At 33.4% G+C, this 23,134-nt stretch overlaps 1 protein-coding gene across 3 annotated transcripts in view; it reads left to right on the plus strand.

Annotated features, from left to right (window-relative positions):
* Positions 1 to 23,134, plus strand: part of EDIL3 (EGF like repeats and discoidin domains 3) — a 434,019-nt gene that overhangs the window by 400,452 nt on the left and 10,433 nt on the right. For 2 of the 3 annotated variants that reach the window (XM_003920781.4, XM_003920782.4), the window contains one exon: positions 10,350 to 10,505. In XM_003920781.4, the coding sequence (XP_003920830.1) occupies positions 10,350 to 10,505 (156 nt within the window). Of the gene's footprint in view, positions 1 to 10,349; positions 10,506 to 11,193; positions 11,453 to 23,134 lie in introns of those variants that run through there. The other variant, XM_074384070.1, reaches the window with a different exon arrangement.

Genomic DNA, 23,134 nt, shown 5'->3' on the forward strand with positions numbered 1-23,134 from the left:
ACTAATCAAAATCAGGCTTGAAAGGCAAATAAAGAAGATATGTTAATTCTGCTGTCCCAGGGTGATTTTATTTTTTATGAACTCAGCAGAAAGTCACTTTCAATAATCCAGTAAGAAAAGTGTGATTCTTTTCCCTAAAAGTTTCCAATGTTTTATATTCTCTCTGACATAGGTCTTGAAGAAATTGGGTAATTAACCTAATTTTATGTCAGTTTTAGTTATTTATCACTAAAATTATTTGAGAATTACTTTTTCAAAACAATTTCAAAATAGAATGCCGATAGGATATTATAAATATCTGCTCATTTTTTAAAAAGACAGAAATTCAAGTTTTTAAAAAATATGACTTAAATCAATACAAGAGCATTACGTTTCATCTTTATAGTATCACTTTATTAACTCCAAATGCATTTATTAATTGTTTTTAATTTTGAACTGTTTTTAACTGTTAAACTTACTTGAGATTTAATGAGATCTTGATAGATGGACTTTCATTCATATGCATGGAGTTTTGGTGAAGCCTGGTTGAGTTTTCTCAAACACTGCTGAAAACTATTTTTGGAAAATTCCCCTAGAGCTGATAAAGTATACCTGATTTTTAGTGTTCCTATGTTGTGGTTATGAGTAAATCACATACATTATTTTACTAATTCAACTTATGAGTCATGATTGCTGCAGGTTTTGATTCCCTTCCCCTTATCCTGAAGTATGGGCACAAATGTGTATATGCATTGGGATTCCTGTTGATAACTATTCCGGCTTTGTGCAGTATCTCCTTGTGACCACAATGTGTGAACTGTGACATCTGAATCAGAGCAGCAGTGACCAAGACCCAGAGCCTGCACAGCAAACTAGAGGCTCAGTGGTCATTTTGCTACAACCAGAAACATCTTGCTGTAGTCAGTATTTGACTTCCTAACACCCCATCAATCCCATTTGCAGACAGAATAAACCTTCAGTAATACAAATGTGGCGAAGATGAATTGAATACACATTAGATACATTAGCTCACTTGGTCCTAAGATATGAAACTATTCATTCAGTAGATATTTCTTGAAACATGTAGGCCAGCCACACACCAGATAACATAGACCAAGTTGTCTGTCCCTGTGAGTTTACATTTTGACAAGAGAAGATTGACAATATTGTGATAATACGTAAATTAGAGAAATAAACGATGGATGTTCAGTTATCCCAGCAAAATCTCCATTGAATGAAAAATAACAGAAAGCTTTGGATTTTGAATGATTAAAAAAATAAAATAACTTTTCTCTATTCAGAAGAAACAACAAGAGTAGGAGAGGCTTGTGCTTTAGACCAAATAAACTATACTGCTTACATGTCTGCTGGGCATTGGTCAAAAGCCCAAGAAATTCTTACAACTGCCTGATAGGTGGTATGGGACAAAGAGGAGCTTATATGGCTGGTATGTGACAAACACCAGAATTATTCTCTCTCTTTTCAAGATAAGTAAAGGAAGGGAAAATGAGATAATTTAGGCCCTATTTTTTTATACGTCCAGAATAAGAAAGGATAGGGATTTTTCTAAAGGTAATGGAAAAAAAAAAACAACATAAAAGTGGGAAAAAAATCTACAGAAAAAGACAATAACCAGATTTAAAGAGCACATATAAAAATATTTTTGGAGGTTAAGGGTGGAGGATTGCTTGAGGTCAGGAGTTCAACATCAACTTGGGCAACAGAGCAAGATACCTTCTCTACAAAAAATAAAAAATTAACCAGGTATGATGGTGCATGCCTATAGCCCCTAGCTACTCAGGAGGCTGAGGCAAGAGAATGGCTTGAGCCTAGAAGTTTGAGGCTACAATGAGCCATGATCATATACTTCACCCTAGCTTGGGTGAAAGAGCAAAGTCCTGTCTCTTAAAAAAAAAAAAAAAAGTTACTTTTTATTTATTACATAATAGAGGAGCAATAGAAAAGGTAAGATTAATGCTGAGATAATGAGGAAGCTGCTATATTTTTCCAATTTCCCTGAAATATATTTCAAAATATAAATTAAAATATGTTAAAATTGCATCACCAAAAATAAATCTATAATATTAAGGAGAGAATGGAGAAACTCTTTGAGAATGTGGAGGAAAATGAATGAAAAGGTAAATGAAAAGAATGAGTGAGAAAACATTACAAATAAGAAAAAAATAAAAACTCAGCTTTTGTACAACAGGCTTTCTAGAGTGAGACGCCGAAAGAAGCAGAAGCAATATTTTAAAATATAACTCAAGAAAACCTTTGGAGCATGTCTTCTCCAAGAAAACCGTCTGCAGCTTGAACGGACCCACTTTGTTCTGTTCAAGGCAATACAAGAGACCCTTATCAAACTATATCCTGGTGAATGATGATGATTAATACTATTAATTTCAAGAATAAAGAGTAAACATTGTAGCAATCGCTCAGGTAGGGGGTTAAAACAAATAAGATATACATTATAAAACAAGCAGTGTTAAAAAAAATTATGTTCTTAAATATATATATCCTATGATCCTACGTCACATTTTGTGTGCACATAAAACCAAGATGGTTCAGTAAGAACAAGAAAGAATGAAACAAAACTTGAAAGAAATACTCAGAAAAAAATGAAAATTGTAGATTTAACCCATCTAATCAAGTAAAGTATCTTTTTAGCCACACAAAAATATGCAATCACAAAAACAGCAGCTGATACATTTGAGTATAGTAAAATTGAAAACTTGTGTTAAAAGTAAAATTAGGTGACATAGCAAATGAGAAAAAGAAACGCAATGAATGTAACAGAAACCACATATGGTACTATATAAATAATTCTTAAAAATCAACAGGAAAATTTCTAAACCTAAATTTCTAAATCTAAAATTTCTAGGTAGTAGACGAGAACATGAAAGGGACTATATGTATATATAACTGGTGACACTGAACAATTAAGACAATATAAATTAAATGCCACTTAGTGACATTTATGTAAATTAAATGTAAAAATGCCACTTTTCAATTTGCCAAAAATATACAGAGTGTTAAACAGCACACATATTATCACTTGTGTATAAGCTAAAAAATGTTGATCCCATAGAAGTAAAAAGTAGAACAGAGGATACTACAGGCTGGGAAAGTAGAGGGGATGGGAGGTTAGGGAGAGATTGGATAAAGGAAATAAAATTACAGCTCCGCAGGAGAAACCATTTCTAGTTTTCTATACCACTGTCAGATGACTGTAACTGACTGTAATGTATTGTATGGTTTCAAGTAGCTACGAGGAGGATTCTGAATGTTCCCAACAAAAAGGAATGATAAATGTTTGAAATGATAGATGTGCTAATTACCCTGATCCGATCATCAGACATTGCATGTCTCAAAACATCACTAGATACCTCATAAATATGTACAATTGCTATGTATCAATTTTTAAAAAATAAGATGCATTTAAATGTAAAATTTTATTTTAAAATGGAATTGGTGTGTAAAGTTATTTTATATAGCAGATGGAACAGTGTCATTTTTCTGAAGACAAATGAAATAATGTGTATTACATTGCAAATGCCAGGTTCTTAGTGTCTGTAAGAAACAGTTGCACCAATGGGCAAACAAATAATGCATGTGAGAGTTGAGTCTGTTTTTCCTCTGATAATAAAAGAATTGGAAACAAATGAACATCAATAAGGGATTGGTTAAAGAATTTTCATATTCATTCATGCACACACAATACAGAATGTTATATAGTCATTACGAATTATACGTAATTATTATTTATATGTAAAAATATTACATATTTATATGTAAAAATTATTATTTATATGTAAAAATATTGTCAGTGAAAAGATACAAATTATAAGACTGCATGTGTAATATGAACTTTTTTTTTTTTTTTTTTGAGACGGAGTCCTGTTCTGTCACCCAGGCTGGAGTGCAGTGGCATGATCTTGGCTCATTGCAATGTCCACCTCCCGGGTTCAAGCAATTCTCCTGCCTCAGCCTCCAAGTAGCTGAAATTACAGGCACCAGCCACCAAGTCCAGCTAATTTTTGTATTTTTAGTAGAGACAGGGTTTCTCCATGTTGTCCAGGCTGGTCTCAATCTCGTGACCTAAGGTGATCTGACCTCCTAGGCCTCCCAAAGTGCTAGGATTGTGGTGTGAACCACCAAGCCTGTCCTAATGTGACCTAACTTTATGAAGATATATGGTAATAGGAAATGTCTAAAAATATGAATATTTAAAAGTTGACAGGAGTTAACCATTTATAGTAGAATTATAGTTCATTTCAAATGCATTCCTTAAATCTCTTTGTGCCAGCTGAAATTTTCACAGTATGTGTTTATTACTTTTACGTTTAAAAAGCCTTTTTTGTTTATTTTTAAAATCATTTTCTTTGACCAAGTAACCTTAATTATTTTAATTTATGCTGTAGAAATGAAGAGATATATGGCCCACATTGAAAGGACTAAGTATAGGAATGTTAATTTTAATAGGAAAATTGAGGATGGAAGGAGTAAACGTTTTATAGCAAGTGAATGATTGTAGTAACTCCTTAAAATGACATATTAGGTATCAATAAATGCTATATATTAAAAATAGACAACATAAAAATATTTTAATAGTATAATTACTATTAAAATAGTAAGAAATAAAGAGTAAACTAATTGCCTGTAAATATGGATGAAAATTGTAACCAATGTCTGGTAACCAATATTTTTTCAAATGCTAAGAGCAACAAATTTGTCCAAAAACATATTTGAATTGGGAAGCGAAGCATTGATTATATCTCATAGTAATGCATACTTGTTTTTTAATCTTTCGATTAATAAATTTTTCTACAGAGCATATATCTTATTCATAATGAAAAAGATAATTAAAATTTAAAATGTTAAATATAAAATATTCATAATTATCATGTCACCACCCATTCTCAGTTAAAAATGTGCAGTTGAACTACTTGCATGATTCTAAATAAATCCTTTCAAAACTTAATAGTTAAAAGCTGACAACAATCAGAGGTTGTAGTTCATATTGACATGTGGCACTGTTCATGTTGTAATTGCAGGTAATCGTTAAGTACAAAATTATCTCAATTTTGTATTCAGGCAGATGATGACTGTATGTTTGGAATGTCTACAGTATGCCAGATGTCCTGCAAAACTCACAGCTGAATGATCACCTAAGCTTAGAACATTTGTTTATTGCACCATACATGTGTTATACATGGTTTTACAGGTGAAAAAAATACCATAACACACCAGTACAACAGAAAACTTAATCCTTTGAAAGATTGTTTCATGCTATGGTTCTTTTTTGTTTGTTTGTTTTAGCTATCGTATTTTTAATATATGACATGAATAAAGCAATTGCTATTTTAAATGTTTAAAACATTGAAAAATTAAATTTCTTCTTAGTAAAGCGGAGAATGTTATAATGAGTGCTAGAATGCTTATATTATCAGGTCTCAATCATAGTTTAAGATTCCAGACTTTAGATCAGAACTAGATCAAATCAGACACAGGAGCTAAAAATTTCAAATTGTTAATCGCATTAACTAATTGGTCCACAAATACGGACTACAAGTGTAGCCAGCATCTGATAACAAACAATATTGTTCAAATATCAAGTACAACTAATTATGTGTATTAAATGTAAATGGGACTAACTACAATTGTTTCATGTAATGTTAAGGTTAAAATTTCTTTACTGAAACCAAATGTTACCTAAATACATTGTCTATAAGTCAGTTTTCAAATACTATGCTAGTTAACCATATTAGCTTCAAAGTTATTTCTGCTTAGTGAGTTAATATTACAGACTCTATGAAGTAATAAAAAACACAACTCAGAATAACTAATATGAAGGCACAAAGAAGAGCATTTTAGATGCAGCTGAGTGGCACAATTCTGTGGTGAAACTGGCCTGTGTTCACATTTCTTGCATACTTACTTAGCTGTATCACTTTTCACTGTCCTTACCCCTTCAAGAATCTCTCCACAAAAATCGAGTTAATTTTCCACTCTGTCCCATCTTCTTCCAGGGAACTGTGATCAGGGTGCTGTGCAGATGTCTGAAATGTAGTTTATCTTTAACTTCCTCTAACAAATGCTCAGAATTCTATGCCATTTGTCTAAGTTAGACATACTCTAAAAATATTTATGCTTTGCCAAAACATTACAGGATGTTTTACAACAAAAAAGTTTATATTCCCACAGAACTCTCATGCTATACTTTTTGTTTACTGTTGAATCATTTAATTCTTTCTCCATGAGTATCCCTCCTGGTTTTCACTTTTAGTGTGAAATAAATAATTTAATCAGATTGGAATCTATTTTCCCTTTTGATATTATTTTAGAACTATATCTTTATTGTACCACAATCAGCATTTAAGTAGAGATGCATAATATATAAAATTTGTTACTTTATTTTATTTATTTTGAGATGCTGTCTGGCTCTGTTGCACAGGCTGGAGTGCAGTGGCACAATCTCAGCTCACTGAAACCTCCACCTCCCAGACTCAAGCCATCCTCCCACCTCATCCTCCCAAGTAGCTAGGACTACAGATGCATGCCACCATGCCCAGCTAGTTTTTGGAATTTTGTAGAGATGAGGTTTTACCATGTTGCCCAGGCTGTTCTTGAAATCCTGAGCTCAATCTTCCTGCCTCAGACTCTCAAAGTGCTGGGATTACAGATGTGAGCCACCATACCCAGCCTGCCACATTATTTTTAGTTAACCATTTCACTCATAAATGGGAATTTCAGGTTTTTCAAAATTTGCCTACTTTAAGTAAAGGTAACTTAATGATTGTTGTATGGTGAGATTTTTGTATGGTGAGATGGTGAACAAAATATTTTATGATCCAGAACTTGTTTCTAGAACAATCTAGTCACCAATTTTCCTGTTACCATTTCCTTCTAACAAGATACTGAGACAAATATTAAATTCTTCCCTCAGATCTATTTATTTCATCATGTTACCAAAGTCTTCCATAGAACTAACTGTAGTCTATATATTGCTATACATACTTCTGTACATACAATAAACATTACCTCATCTTATTCTCGTAAAGTCCTGTGAGAATCGTTATCCTCATTTCTCAGATCAGGAAGTTGGGAGGTAGAGAAGTAAAGTACCGTGTCCAACAGCCTGGAGCCAATTTGGGATCCCAAACCACCCGGTTCCATTAGAGTAGGCTGACTCTTAGAATCAAATTCCTTAAGATTGGAGAGGATTTTTTGCTACTTGCTTTCCTCAGTAAAAATTGACGGATACCACAGTGACACTGTATTTCCTTGACACTGTGTCAAGGAAGAATACTCATAGAAAAACTAGAAAAAGGAGCTAAAATTTTCTACTGAAACATGGTGACATTCAAAGCCATAAACTGGTTCTTGTCCATAGAACATACTTAGGAACTAGTCCCAACTCAATTCAGCAAAACGTTCATTGAGCGCCTGTTATGTGTAAGATACATTTAAGGCAGATTCAGACATGAGCATGCCGTGCATGAAGCCAAATATCTCCCATGAACCACCTCAGTGCCCTAAATAACCTGCCCTATTCTAGCCAAACTTTGGGAGGTGAGGATCTAAAAGAGCGGAAGGTATTTTGTCCAGCATATTTGCAGCTCAGCTTTCACCTTGAAGATCGTGAAGAGGGCAGAGTGGTCCTAGACCAAGGGCAAGCATTAGGTCCTGAGGAATGGGCTTTTCTGGAATCATTCTTCATGCCGAACTCTGGGGTGATGTGGTCCGAGTGCCTCTCAGGGTGAGTTTTGTGCATGCCCTCTTTCAGCAACCTCATGTTCACTGTGAGTTGCTGATTATTTTTGTACTCAAAGAAGGTTTGCTTAGGCCTCGTACTCTAAGTTTAATGTAGCAAATTTTAGGACAAAATCCAGCTTGAAACAGATTGCTGACTATTTAAGTGGAGGAGCTGGCTTCACTGGAACAAAAAAGAAAAACATTTCTAGATAGAAAAAAAAAATGTTGTAGAAGCGAAGCAGTTAGAGTGGGAGAAAAACATATCTGTTGGAAAGAGCCAAGACACACAACTTAAGGAGAAAACATCTCCACCCAGCAGGAAACCCAGCTGACTTTAAAAAATACCACAGAAAAGGGGACGTTAGAAGACTCCTCAGTGCATCATCTTAGCTAAGGACTTACAGAACTTTAGGACCTGAGGAATACAGTCTGGAGGTGATCGTATTCTTGGTGACACTGTTTGAGTTCCTGTGTGTTTAACTGCCTGTGATAGCAAAACACTGACTCAGTTCTTTAAGATTTTTTTTTTTTTTAAAAAACCATGTATTGAGTCCCAGCAATATTAAGCACACTTTGAAGAAGAACAGCTTTGCCCTGTGTCTCTGCTCAATTAGGTTTGAATTTAGGACAACAAAAGCAATCTATATTTTGAAACCCAGACAGCTGAAGAACAGAGAGGAAATTCATGATAAAACACAGGGCTTTACTAATATTATAAATCCAGGATTGTTTTTGTTTGACTTAAATTGCTGTCAGTTTGACGAGTGTGGTGATGCTTTAGAAATTTCTGAAGGAGTCACAGAGAATGGAAAGAAATTATTGAGTGAAAATATAAATGATCAATGAGTAATCACTCACTGGGAAAATCAATGACTGATCTGTTATGCTAAGAATCTCTGTGCATGGTGGACCTTTGATTTGAATCTGTGATAGTTCTTTATTCACTGTTATTTTTGGATCACACACCATATTGTGTTGCATCTCTTGATAATCATTTCTTCATCTGTAAAGTGGAATTAATATCCTCGCTTGCATGGTTATTGGGAGAATTATATGAGGACATACAAGAAAACACTTAGCACAATGTGAGACATCAACTATTTCCTTCCCAGGGTATCATAATTTTTCCATCCAGCATTACTGCTGGACACACAAAACATTTTAGATAATGTAATACATGTTTAGCAAAATAGCCAAAAAAATTAATTTTTGAAATGTTTTAATAGAGCATTAAAGGTAGTCTTTTGTCTTAATCCATCACCAAAATTGAGTCTAAAGTCTTTAACACATGTCCCAAAAAAGTAACAAAAAGCTCATATGAATTCAAAAATGTATATTCACAGCCTGTGACACATTGTAAACTGTTTTACCCATTTACTAATGGGCATCTGTATCACGAAATATGGCCTTATTCTATGCATTCTCTCTAGCTCTCGCTTCTCATTTATGGCCTGTATCTGACCGATGACTGTCTATTTGTAGCTACCTTACATCTCACAGGATAGAGGACCTGAAATAGAAACAAAAGGACACAGTGGTTGAAAGCACCAAGATCACACATGGGATCATGACAGTTAAAGATGATAAGATCAAGGATGTGGCAAGGCACTTAGTCATAGGAAATAGGTGGAAATAAGTGGCTATTGCAGGAAGAGAGAGGAAGCTGTAGATCAAGGAACATAAACATGAAAGATAAAGATCTTACAAGAGTTGGCCGCTTAGAAAATAAAGTTAAAAAATTAACATAAAATAAGATGGAAAAAATACAGAAATGAATTAGGGAACAAAGAGGGAAAGTATTGAACTATTCTATATTATGTGTTCTTTCATGAAAATGTTTCCTATCTTTTGCATTTCAATTACATTTTGATGATTTTAATGCTTACTGAATTTCCATGGGTCTCATAACCTTTAAAGTATGTATTTTGCAGAGACGAACACATTATGAGCATAGACTCCACAAGTCAGGAATGCATATATTTAATCCTTCTTCATTTTTGAAGAATATTTGCCTTCTCCTCAACCTTTTTAGAATTGTAGTTTTCTAAAATGGGGTTTTCACTGGAAAATGATCACTATTACTCAATTATATATTATTAAATTGATCAAAATTTATGAAAACAGGATTGACTAATGTTCCATTGTGAAAATCTAATACTATCTTTGTTCCTGATGTGTACATAGTTACAGTGTTATTTGGATTTTTATTGCAATGACCAATAAAATCAGAAAATTGAATTATTAGTAAAGTTCTGGGAGGCAATGATCAATCTCAAGGTCAGCCCAGTCAGATCTGTTCTATCTCAGTTCCAAAAAAAGCCCTGCACAAGTGGATGAATCAGCTTAATATAAAATCAATTGGTGAAATTATTTTTAAACATGATTTTATTTTAAAATGGTAAAAAATGGTTGTTCAAGGAGAATGGACTACATTAACCCAGTGGTAATATCAAAATTATAAGCCAATAATAGACTCAGTCATTGGTCCAAAAATACAAATAACTAGGCAGATTTTTGGTTTTAGGATATATATGGTTTTACTCTCTTGAGATCGAAAGACTTGCAAATGTATGACTTGGTTGTTGTGTTTAAAGAATGTATTTTCTTTTTATTAGGTGGATCTTCTTGTTCCTACCAAAGTGACTGGCATCATTACACAAGGAGCTAAAGATTTTGGTCATGTACAGTTCGTTGGTTCCTACAAACTGGCTTACAGCAATGATGGAGAACACTGGACTGTATACCAGGATGAAAAGCAAAGAAAAGATAAGGTAAGTCACCCAAATTGGTTTATAAGATTCAGAAGTGGAGGATCAAATTATATCCAAGTTTGATGAATGAACTGCTTATACATGTGTACTAAAAATAATATCCGCATATACTTAAAATGTATGTTAAATAAAAAGCTTCAAAGAATAGCACTCTAAAGGAGTTTGTGGTCCAGTATGTAATGGTGCAACTTAGAGGAAAAAAATTGCTTTACTGATAACGTGTTCCCTATTATTAATTGCCTAAGATCTGACTATATAAGATTCACCTAATGCTTTATAAATGTAATAGAATCTTGAATAGTTTATCATAAGACACCTGTAAATAGCTATTGCTAGAACATATGCCACTATTACTTTCATTATTAAAATAAATTCCTGATGTTAGATAAAATATTATTTGGAGAAAAATGTTTCAAACTTTAATGAAATTATTTTTAAACATTTTGTATTTCCTTAATTATTGTAACAAGTGGGTATTTCAGAAACAGATCAATTTTGATTATACAGCTCAACAACATAAAAACTCAGATTTCCTTCTGCTCAGTTGCCTTCATTGTATTTTAATTCATAGATTTGTTTTATTTTCTTTTTAAATATATAATCTATTTTGAATTTCATATATACACACCTCTATACACATATACCATACAAATCAACATCATACAATTTTTATATTTTTAATTCTTAGCATTTTGAGCATCTTTTTATAATATCTACTGGTTTCAGTATCTGCGAGACCCTGGAGAATGAAAGTGCTCAGGGCGATGTCAATGACTAATTGGGATCATTGTTTAAATATGGCCTCAGTTGGATTAGTGAAATCAAGTTAATTCATTGCTTAGAGTCATTGTGCAAGGAATTGCTAGCTTTCTGAAGACATGAAGACATCAACAAAAACTCTCGAATCAAGGATTTGGGGGAGAGTATAACACTGCTTTATACGTATTAAATATTTGAATTAATAATTATTTTTATTTTATGTAATCCTTTACTTCCTTACTGTTATTGCATTATTAACTGACAGAAGGGTTGAAAATATCTTTCTTTCTTCAAATATTCAAGGCAGAGAATTTATAAATTTCCCCAGAAATACTAGGTCTTGAATGGCTGTTTAAGTGATCAGTCTAAATATAGTTCACACAAAATTTATTTTAGAGATGTGGTTTTAGGTTTAGATTTTAAAAGCAACATCTAGTCACATTTTACCATCTCAGAACACACTCATTTAGTGTCTCAGGACACATGCACATTTCACATGTTAACATCTTAGAAATTGGTATATCTTACATCACAATTTAATTGAGAGCACTTATTCTTTCCTAGATGAATATAAAATAATGGCATGATTTAAAATCAGTGACATCTTAAATTGAATAAATATTGGATATTTTGTAAAATTATTTTCAAACATATTTTGTGAGCTATGGACAAGTGTTTGCCATGATTTATTGGAGATAACTATTCCAGTTCCTATCTTTCACCTTTTACAGTAGGCAATCTGATACAAAGTGTATGTTCATAAGATGAAGTTTTTTAAAACTTCATAAATTATACAGGCTTGAAATTAATTTTAAGACAGATGAGTATCCACTTATCCATGTGTAAGATTCAGTATAAAGCACATCTATAATAGTGAAACCTTATGTAGATTAGTTTAGGGAAGAACTGTAAAGAAAATTATGGTTAAACCATTAAACTGCTGAGATGCTTTTTTGTCTCCATTTATATAAAAAAAGTGATTTAATATGTGAGTAATTTAATTTTTCTTATAGACTAGACTTTTTTTGTTAATGCGTTTTATTTCATTATCTCAGTCTAAAATTTACATAAAATTTTTGTGCCAACTTGTTTGATAGTGTTACTCAGGTTTTTTATATCTTTGCTAATTTTCTATCTACGTATGCTATTAATTATCGAGAACAGAATGTGGAAATTTTCAGCTGTCATTATGGATTTGTCTCTTTTTTCTCACCATTACATCAGTGTTTGCTTTATGTATTTTGGAGCTCTGTTAATGTATACATAAGCAGATTTTTAATGTCTCTTTGATCAAATCAACCATTTTTCATTAGAAAATGAACTTCTGTATCCATTTTATTCTGAAATCTACTTTGATGGGAGTATTAATGTAATTGAATTTAAATTTATCATCTTGCTATTTAGTTCCTCTTTGTCACATCTATTTTTGTTTGTTATTCCTATTTTTGCACTTTCTTGGATTAATCACATTTTCAGTAATTCCATTTTATCATGTTTGTTGAATTAGCCATAATGTTTTGTTATTTTTGTGATTGCTTTAGAGTTGGTGATATATATTTTAAACCTACGAAATCTACCTTTAAATGAATGTTAAGCCCCAGAAACTTACCTAAAAACAAGCAAAATCAATTATAGCCATTAATCCACATATTTAGAAACCGTAATTATTATAACATATAATTTGGACATGACCAAAATACATCTTTTTAAAATTGATGTATCATACTTGTACATATTTGGGGGCTAAATATGACATTTTGATACATGTACACAGTGTGCAATGATCACATCAGAGTTATTAGTATACCCATCACCTCAAACATTTAATCAAAATAAATATTATTGGTAAGAAAATATAGACTCCACTAGGCAAGTTGGAAAACTGTGAGAGTAGATCGATGTATACTATTTACTAAAAAGAATGTTAGCTAGAATTCTCCTGTGAGACCATAAAGCACACTATTATTTGTACAACGTAAAATTTTTTTAATGAAACCATTTTTATGTTATAAATATATGATAATTGACTAAATTCAGCTAATTTAACTGGTAGTTTTAAAAAGAAATCTAACCAGTTTGCTTTCGTATTATAACTAATTAGGCACAGTGAAGGAAAGCCAAAGGTAAAGCCTAAGTCCACTATTTAGTATTGAAGAAGACAATTGACACCAACAAACTGTAGATAAAAATGCAATAATTAGGATTATCATAAAGAAATCTTTTATGGAGAAGAAGGAATTACAGAGCATTATATATTTCCATTTTTACATAGAAGAGAATTTATAAAACGAAAAAATGTATTGCTTAAGTTCTTTAAATACTTGAAAATATAGTCATTTTATATGTAAATATGCATATTATCAATAAAATATGTTTGATAGATATCAAAATCATCATTTTGTTTCATTATAATATTTCTACTAGATATTTTATGTATCATTTCATATATGTTTTATAGATATGCTCTTCTGTTTAAAAGGGCTCAATACTACTCAGCAATTATTTTTTTTCTGAGGTTGAGTAAGCCATCTTCTATTGATTCTTAACATTATTTTTATCTTGTTTTCCATGGTTACTTTCCATAAGAGGAAAAAAGTCTTCAATATTTACAAGTGCCAATTCAACTACAAGCTTTCATCCAGACGAATATAATAAATGAATTGAATGTTTCAGGGCAAAACATGGGCCTGTGAGATGTTTTATGGAAGCACTTTTCAAACAGAAATATGTATAAACAAAAGCTTCTAAGTCTTCTTTTGTGCCTTTTGTTTTCATTGACTGCTTGCTTTAATAGATTTTGTAGGTGTGGGTCTGGAAGTCTAATGTAGATCCCGACACAAGATTACTTCAGAAAAATAACCTGAAAATCAGTGCAGTTTTCTAGGTTTACAATAAGTGCTATAAATTTCTGAAAATGTATCAATGTCCTTTTTGTTTTTTATTAATCAGAATGACTAAGCCTCAGAAAAGCAATGCCAAAAATATGTATATATGTACATAGGAGTATATATGTAATAAATATATATGGGTACATACACATGCCAAAAGTCAACTGAAAAATAATAATACCCTCTTCTCCTTATTGAGCTGTCTCTTTCTGAATACCTTCCCAGAGCATTCACAAGAATTGCAGTTTCTTTTAGTATTCTGTTTTTTAGCTAAATTCCACATTAAATCTCTTGTAGTTGAGCCTATGATGACACTCTCGGTACAATCCATACATTTTTATTTTCCCCTTCCTAGTCTACAGTATTTTCTAACATTTAACTAACTTTCCTATTTCTCTACAGCATTAATTCAGGTACATTTTTATTTGAAAGTCAAATGTTCCTTTGCTCTTATGAAAGTGACATTTGTTTTATACACTTGGAGCTGTTTTTTACTGTGTTTAGCAGGAAAACTGCAAAACTTGACAGACATTTTCAGTATTTAATTTTTCAGGTTATAAGCCAAAGTAAAGCAATAATAAATTTCAGGAAGAGTACTTATATGGAAAAATTAGAAATAAAAATGGGTTTTCTCTTCCAATATATTAGTCATAACATCATGGTGTTTAAATAAGTCTGAATTCACACCATAGGAGCTTTCTTTTCTTCAGCAATAAAGAAGCTGCTAATATTCGATTTCATCTCCCTCCCTAAAATTATCCAGGGTTTTGTAAAAGCATAAGTTGAAAAGTTGGAACTTTACCTGGATTTTCCAAAACAGAAAATAAAATACACTGTTTCCAATAAGACTTTCTTGGTCCTTAAAGATGAATCACACATACATTCATCAAGAAATAAGCTGCAACATCTTGGTGAACTCCTAATTCAGTAGATACCATAATTGTCTGATCATAGCACTCTGGGGAGAGCTTGTTTAAAAATGCATATTTCTGGGCCCTGGCTCAGACTCTCTGGAGATGAGCTGGAAATCTAAATGTTTACAGAGTCCCCAGCTAATTTAAATAATAAGCAAGCATGTGAAAAATTACTAATTGATGCCAAAAACAAAATTAAATTTTTGAAACTAAGTGTAGTTTTCTGTTTTTCTAGTGAGAATGGAATTTGTTATTATTCTTTAAGACTTTGGCCTCCAATTGGTCGGTGGAAGTCAATATGAATCAATGTTTCTAAAAATAAGATTAAATTTTAATAAGTTTGCCAATTCCCTTATGAAAATCATAAGGTTAAACACTACCTTTAAACAAATTCTAAATTGAAATAATACATTTAAATAGTTTAGGATGCAGATTAAACGGGGGGATTATCTGGAAGGAGGTGAAATTTATATTCGTTCAACTTGTTCAGTAGGCAGACTCCTCATGAGAAAAAATGTGAAGATGAACCAGTCTCCCAGTCTAATGAGAAGCTCAGTAGAGGTGGAAAAACTTTGATTTAATCTGTTGATTTTAAAAATCAAAATGTAACCTACTAGGTATATTATTTGATGAAACAACTCTAGGGAAGAAGTAGCACATGGATTATGTCAGTTTCATAAAAATCCGTGGCTCTCCAGGAGAAGAAAAGAGTCCCAGATCCTTTTTAAGCTCCTTCCCTTTCTCAACATGGGTGTGAAAAATAGAAGCAGCGACATCATCAGTCGTCATTAATAAAGCTGCCAGCCATGGCCTGTATTGAAGGATATATGCAAATTCAAGAGTAATTACAGATGCCACAGAGCATCCTGTCATTTCTGCTGAAGTGAGTACTTTTGGAGAACTGAAATTAAATTTGAATGTTTAATACCTTGAAAGTCCAGCTCGTGGGTAAGGCGGAGGTCAGATGAGTAGTCAATAATAGTCATGCTGTTCTTTTGAAATTTGATCTGAGTGAGAAACTTAGAACCTGAAGAATCCCCTAGGAGGTAAATAAAATGGAATCATCAGTGGCAATCACAGAGGAAGATGATAGCAGGGGGGGAAGCCAAAGGAGTGAATTGTCCTTCAAGAGGAAGCAGCTGCATGTTTCAGAGCAGCAGGATCAAGGACAGCTTCTCTCCGTATTACATGGAGACCATTAGTTTCATCCATTCAGAGTCCTGTTACTCTTTTCAAATAAGGCAGAGAAGGAAAGAAAGGAGGCTGCTTCTCAAAAAGCAATTTTCAAAAAATAAATGACTTCATACAAAACACTAGGATTCAGTAATAGCAAGTGAATTGTGCCTGACAGGACAGAAATTCATGTAGTCACTTTATTTTACTTAAATATTTGGTGGCCGAGTGACTTAATTGATAACTAAAGTTAAGGAGACAATCATGTTATTTCAGAATTGTCTAGAAATAGGGACGTTGTTATTTATTTTAATTTGCATATTTTTTTAATTTGTATGGGTACATAGACAAGCATGTATATCTTTGGGGTACATGAGAGGTTTTGATACAGCCATGCAATATGTAATAAACATCCTGGATATTGTTAGTTAAATAAACACCATTTGGCATCAACTGTTATTCAGAAGTTTCTCTGCTTTTCTCCTTGTAACTTAATATTATGAGACCTAACTAGGATATGTTCTGGTTTGAAGAATACAGAATTCTCTACGTTCACATAAATGTGGGTGTCACTAGATATTCAGACTTAAGACACCAACCTGAGAATGTTTCTGTTTTGGCATAATATAAAGTAGAATGATACACTTAACCTTTTTAATTTTAAATCATTTTAAATATCCCTGCCCAGTAGTGGATAGAGGGAGATAATAGCTGATGTCATGATCCCATTTTTAATGCAATAAAGACTGCAGGGGATTAGGGATTTTAAAAAGATGCAGCATTAAGGGTAAATGTGTTCTTCAAAACTCAATAAAGGCTGATAGTAAGCAGAGACAAAACATTTAGTGAAAACAAGTAAATAAAGGATTCACTTATTTCTGTAATCTGTGTATCTTAGTCCATTCAGATTGATCTAACAAAATACCATAATCTATGTAGTTTATAAACAACAGGCATTTATTTCTGCCAGTTTTAGAGGCTGGCAAGTCCAAGATGAAGGCACTAGCAGACTCAGCTTGTAGTTGGGGCACACTTGGTTGTTCATAGTCGGCACTTCTGGCTGTGTCCTCAGCATGGTGGGAAAGGGGGTGAAGAAGCTCTCTGTGTGGTCTCTTCTATAAGAGCGCTAATTTCATTCATAAGGACTCTGCTGTCATAACCTAATCACCTCCCAAAGACCTCACCTCTTAATACCATCACCTTGAAGGTAAGTAGTTCAACATATGAATTTGGGGGACACATAAGTATTCAGTTCATTGTACTATACATATTATCAAATTCAAGGCAATCTTGTGGTTTACTGTGTTGCTTTTATAATTCATACCCTTGCCCGAAATAGAATGGATGCTTGTAAATTTTGCTAAGACCTCTGACCAAGAATGAAATCTATCAGGAAATATCTAAGTACAGAATAATTGATTTAACAAAGTGAAAGTGGTTTACAGGCCTAGATCTGCCTGCTGAGTTTAGGAAAGAACAATCCAGTTAAATAAATCAAATTCAGAAAGCAGCCTATTGTCATCCATGAGCAGTGTGATAACAGTTGTTAAGGTACACAGAAAACATAATAGGGACCCACTTATCAGAATCATTTGTGGGGTCCTGGGGTCAAAAACAAGACAGAAAAATGGATGCAAGTCCAAAGGCAAATAGCCCTGGGTCCCCCACAAAAAGTATTATGCTTCCATTTCCAAGTTTAACATAAGCTCCAAGTGTCCTACCTGACCAAAGATATTTGCTCTTGAATCTAGAGTAAGGAAGGGTTTAAGAGCAGGAAAGAAAGGAGAGAAGAGGCGATGGGGCTTATGGGATAGAGATGAGCACAGAGAGGGCTAGTGCTTAATGTAAGTGCAACTGTAGAAAGGAACAACTGGCCAGATACTGGAAATAAAAGACAAACCAGAGTGACTCATTAGCCACAGGAACAACCTGCAGCCATTCTATCTTAGGGAGCTCAGTGATTGTAAGAAGTCATTCAGTTTATTTGGAAATATCAATGGAAAACCAGTTGTCCTACCTCAAGGGTTAATTTTGAGGTTTCTAAGAAAATCCTTTGTACATTATTTTACATTTTCTAGTATTAAATACTGTCAATGTAAAATATGCAGTTAATTGTGGCCAGTGAAGAATTTACTTTTCTTGATGGCAACTGGACATTTTAACCTTAATCATTAAAAAACAAAAGAGCAAAAGCAGAATTCTGTCTAACAACAATTAGGTGGTGAAAACAAATATACAGGTAGAAAATCCAAAAAACTCAGCAGTATTAGGGTGGGTTGGGAGCAAGTAGGAAGAATGTCCCTGCTGCTATGACTATTATTTAATGACAGATAACCATCTAGCACAGATGCTATGAAACATCATTCTTAATAAATTTATGGAGAAAACAAGTCAGGATAATACAGTAATAAGGAATTAATATATGCTCATTGTTTTTTCTTGCTAATTATCTTTTGTCTCCAAACTCAGAGTTACATTTTCAGCAAGTTGGATAAACTCCTTCAACACTTGGAACAGTATAGTTTTTCTAGTTAGCACGTTTCTGCAAAAATGAAAAAGTATGTGTGAAAAACACAAGTAATATGTTACATAGCAGTATTATCAAAGTAAAATATTCATAAATGAAAAATAATATAAATGTTGTTTATATTGCATGCTTTATTAGCTTACATTTCCCAGTGTTCAAATGACAAAAAAAGTTAAAATTATCTTTTTTTATATTCTCAATCTTCCATCATTCATCAGAAATCACTAAAATGTGTCCACTTAAACTTCTGAATATCTCATGTTTATGTTTGATTTATTAAGAGACCTAATTGCATAATGACAATATTTCATAATGAAAAAATTACTCATGCTTTTATTTAGGTCATTCTTGTACTACTATTGTGAAAAATCACCAAGTGTTAGCCCAACTGTGACTCTATGCATTGATTAAAAATGCTAACATATTAAAAATACTGATTAGTGATTAGCTCCCCAGTAGAATGATCAAGGCTATCAAACTTTAATAAATTATTTAAAATTCAGTGATGTTATCATTCATTAAGAGGTAGTGATGAACCTGATGAAAGCAAGAGATGTTAGCTGAAAGAAAACTCATATTTTTAATAGAAAAAAGTACCATCCTATTTTACGTGAATCTGATAGTTTTCTATCCTAGAAGGAAAACAAGTACCCGATCAATCTGAGTATGCTGGTAACCATGTCATCGTTTTGATTGTTGAAGTATGCATTAACCATTGACTAGTGGTGTTAGCCTGTTTTGTGTTATTATTAAGGAATGCCTGAGATTGGATAATTTATAAAGAAAGGAGGTTTATTTGGCTCATGGTTCTGCAGGCTGTGCAAGCATAGCAGTAGAATCTGCTTGGCTTCTGGAAACATTATTTATTGATGGCAGAAGTCAAAGAGAGAGCAGGCTCATCATATGGCAAGAGAAGGAGCGAGAGAGAGAGAGAGAGAGAGAGAGGGAGGGAGAGAGAGGAGCAGCTGCCACATTATTTTCTAACAACCAGCTCTCCTGTGAACTAATGGAGCAAGAACTCATTCAATACACTAGGGAGGACACCAAGCCATATATGAGTGATGTGCCCCCGTGACCCACATACCTCCCACTAGGCTCCACCTCCAGCACTGAGGATCTCATACTGACATGAGATTTGGGGGGAACAGATATCCAAACTATATCAATTAGAATACAGCAAAAGTTTGAACCCATTTTATTTCTAAATAATCACCAAACAGCTAATGCTTTGTTAATTATATGGTAAAAAAAAAATGCTCAAAGGCATTAGTTTGACATGATACATATGCCATTTTTACTATCCACCATCACACCATCAGCTGCAATATGTGAAGCAATTAAAAGTCTCTCCTTTAACACTTTCACAATGACTTAATTAATGTGGCAATATTTTTCTACTTTTTCACAGTTTAAGTCTGAAAAGGAATAAATGATACTTGTAATATATCCATATTTATGGGAAACTATAAAAAGATTTCTAAATCTGCCACACCCTATAAAGTTAGTCATTTGGCAGTGAATTTTATGTAGTTCCTTTGGTTGAATCTCAAAGAGAAAGTATGTTAATATGTATAGAGCACTCTCGGGACAAACACACCTGTAATAAGCCCTTTGGGCACTTATTAAAGAGGCAACACATTTCTCATCATCAAAGAGTTTCTGGTGTAATTTGAGACACAGATTGATTATAAAATAACTTTAATAAGAGACGATTCAGTGATAATACCTGTGTGAAGGGGCATTCCTCCCAGTTTTTCTGAAGCTGTGAACAGAGAACCAAACTCAGAAAACTGAGCACAAGACCTCATTTCCTTGTTTCCAATAAAGTTAGAAACAAAGTCAATTTTGAACGGATAAATAAAATGCGTAGTACATAATAATAATTAAAGGAAGACACTCCTCATATGTGAATGAAAGTAATATAACTTTTACATAACAAAATTGCACTTTTATTTCTTTCCTTCCTTTTGGTAGTACTCTAATAGTTGTAATTAATAGCAAAGTTTACTTTTCCCTTCTGAGAACAAGTATATTTTGATAATAATATACCCTCAACTCATTAAGAAAAGGAAAAAAAAAGACCCAAATTTAGCTTATACCAAAGAAGAGTTTGTGACTGCTCAGCTTAGGGCTGGCATTCCTTATGTTCTTCATATAGTCTTGCCAGATTTGGCAAATAAAAATACAAACACCTGGTTATATTTGAATTTCAGATGATATATTCTGTAGTATATGTATATTCCTAATATTTGACTTTGCAATCTTGTTTCCAGTTAACATCTTTCATGTTTTGTAGCTGGCCCAGACAGTCTACTAAGGGTACTCAGGAAAGAGAATAAAGGAGAATGGCTCCTTTCTGTGCCCGGGCAGTACACGCTTACCCTCACACCTAGGCATCCTGCTTCAGCTGTATGATTCCACTTTGCCATCTCTTCATGCATATCTGGGATTGTCTTCTCTCCCTCCCTTATACTTTTTTCAGTTCATCACTAGTCTGGCTTAGAAGTCATGGCTGAGTGCTTAAATCACTGGTGTATTCATACAGAGAGCTTGATAATAAGTCATTTCTGACAAGGATAGGGTGAAACTCTTCAATGAGACTTGAAGTGAGGAAAACTCTCCTCATGTAGCAAGAATTACTAAATACACCAATCTATCTATTGCCACATCATCTATATATCTATCATGAAGGGTAGATTCAGGGGTAGGGTCTCAAATTGTTTTGATGACTTGGAAAACACCTAGTGTGATTTAGGATGAAAGTTTGAGAGATGAGCTTTGAGCTTCAATAGCGAGGCAAGTTGCTCTGTGCTTTTATAGAAAAGAGGAAAGGCATTTCTACATTTCTGATGTTTGACTAAAAAGAAAAATGAGATGCCTTACTTTCTGACTACTCCTAGCAATATCTCCTGGAGGTGTCTTTGAAAAGTAGATGATTTCCCAATTCTACTTTTTCTGTAGAAATATTTCTTACGGCAGTCAAAATCTGAGTAGTGGAAGGCAGATAGTTTAAATATATAGCCACAGTTTAGAATGACATATTTTATGTTTCATAAATCTTTATAGGCAATCATCCTATGTGATATGTTTCCTAAGATATTCTTATTAAGGAGACTTTCATCATAAAAGAAGTTAAATATGGTGGTGTGTCCTACCTGCTGGCTTTTAGACTCTGTATTCTAAATGCCAGCAAGCTTGGGAAAAGGACGATAACAGTCAAGGAAGATAAACGCTTTTGCTTTGATTTTTCACTAGGTCTTTTTTTCCCAGGGTCAAGACCTAATAACAAAGGTAACATGAACTTCTTACTGAGGCTTTCTGGGCTCTTTCTAAGAGCTACCAGCTCTCCACCTAGTTGAAGCCAAGGTTATGCAAGAAAACAGTCCATAGAATGACTGGAGATGGCCACTCGGACCAGTCCCATTTGTCTCTCATCTGGCTGGGGGTATGTCGGCAATTCCTAGCTCAACTTGTTACTCTCACAGTGGACTAGGGAATCACAAGTATCACCTATGCCAGCTTGCCAGGAACAGAGAAGTTGATGTTACTGGGGAGAATAGGTTCCCCTAATCTCGTACCTTTTTAGGAGCAGTTGAACCCCTCTATGAAAAGCCAGAAGTTAAATGTTTTAAAAAATACTATCAAAGATGTGCTATTTCTCCACTTTTCCAATACTCTCGAATTCCAGAGGATCTAAGAAAAAATGAATTTTAGAAAGCGATCACACAGCTCTCCTTCCCAGTGAAGAATTATGTTCCCCAACCAGCTTTCATGTCAATTACAAAGAAACCAAAGAGAATCTGGCAATTTGAGGAGCAATAAAGAGCCAGAAATGTGGACTTTTATTGCCAGGGTAAGGGGGGAAATGTTTGCATTTTTTTGGCCAATTATTATTGGAATCTTTCATTTGTGCATTTTGAGGAAAAAAAAAAACCTAACAGAAGGAGCAGTAGAGTGCAAATAATACTGCAAGAATTGTAAGTGAACATTAAATTTGTGGTGTAGTTAAGAATTTCTTGGGATATAATCAGAGATTTATATACACTAGGAACATGAGGCAAAGCCAGATTAGTTCAGTGAAATAGAGCATTTCTTGAAGCCCAAAACCTACTTTTTACATAATTACAATTGAAAGAAAACTTTAGAGCCACAAGAAATTTCTTGAGAGCAACAGTTGGAATGGAAAATAATTTTTTTAGAGAACCCATATATTCATTTTAATGGTTTAAAATGAACCAAGCCCTGGTGAAAGAAAGACTGGAACCTGTCCCCATGTTTTGTTTTTCACTTCTCCTATCAAGCAAAAATGTTCTATAATTAGACTTTCGAAGTTAAATAGACAGTTTGAAAGCCTCAGGTAATTTCATG

The sequence above is a fragment of the Saimiri boliviensis genome, chromosome 1 (assembly GCF_048565385.1).
Source record: "Saimiri boliviensis isolate mSaiBol1 chromosome 1, mSaiBol1.pri, whole genome shotgun sequence".
NCBI lineage: Eukaryota > Metazoa > Chordata > Mammalia > Primates > Cebidae > Saimiri > Saimiri boliviensis.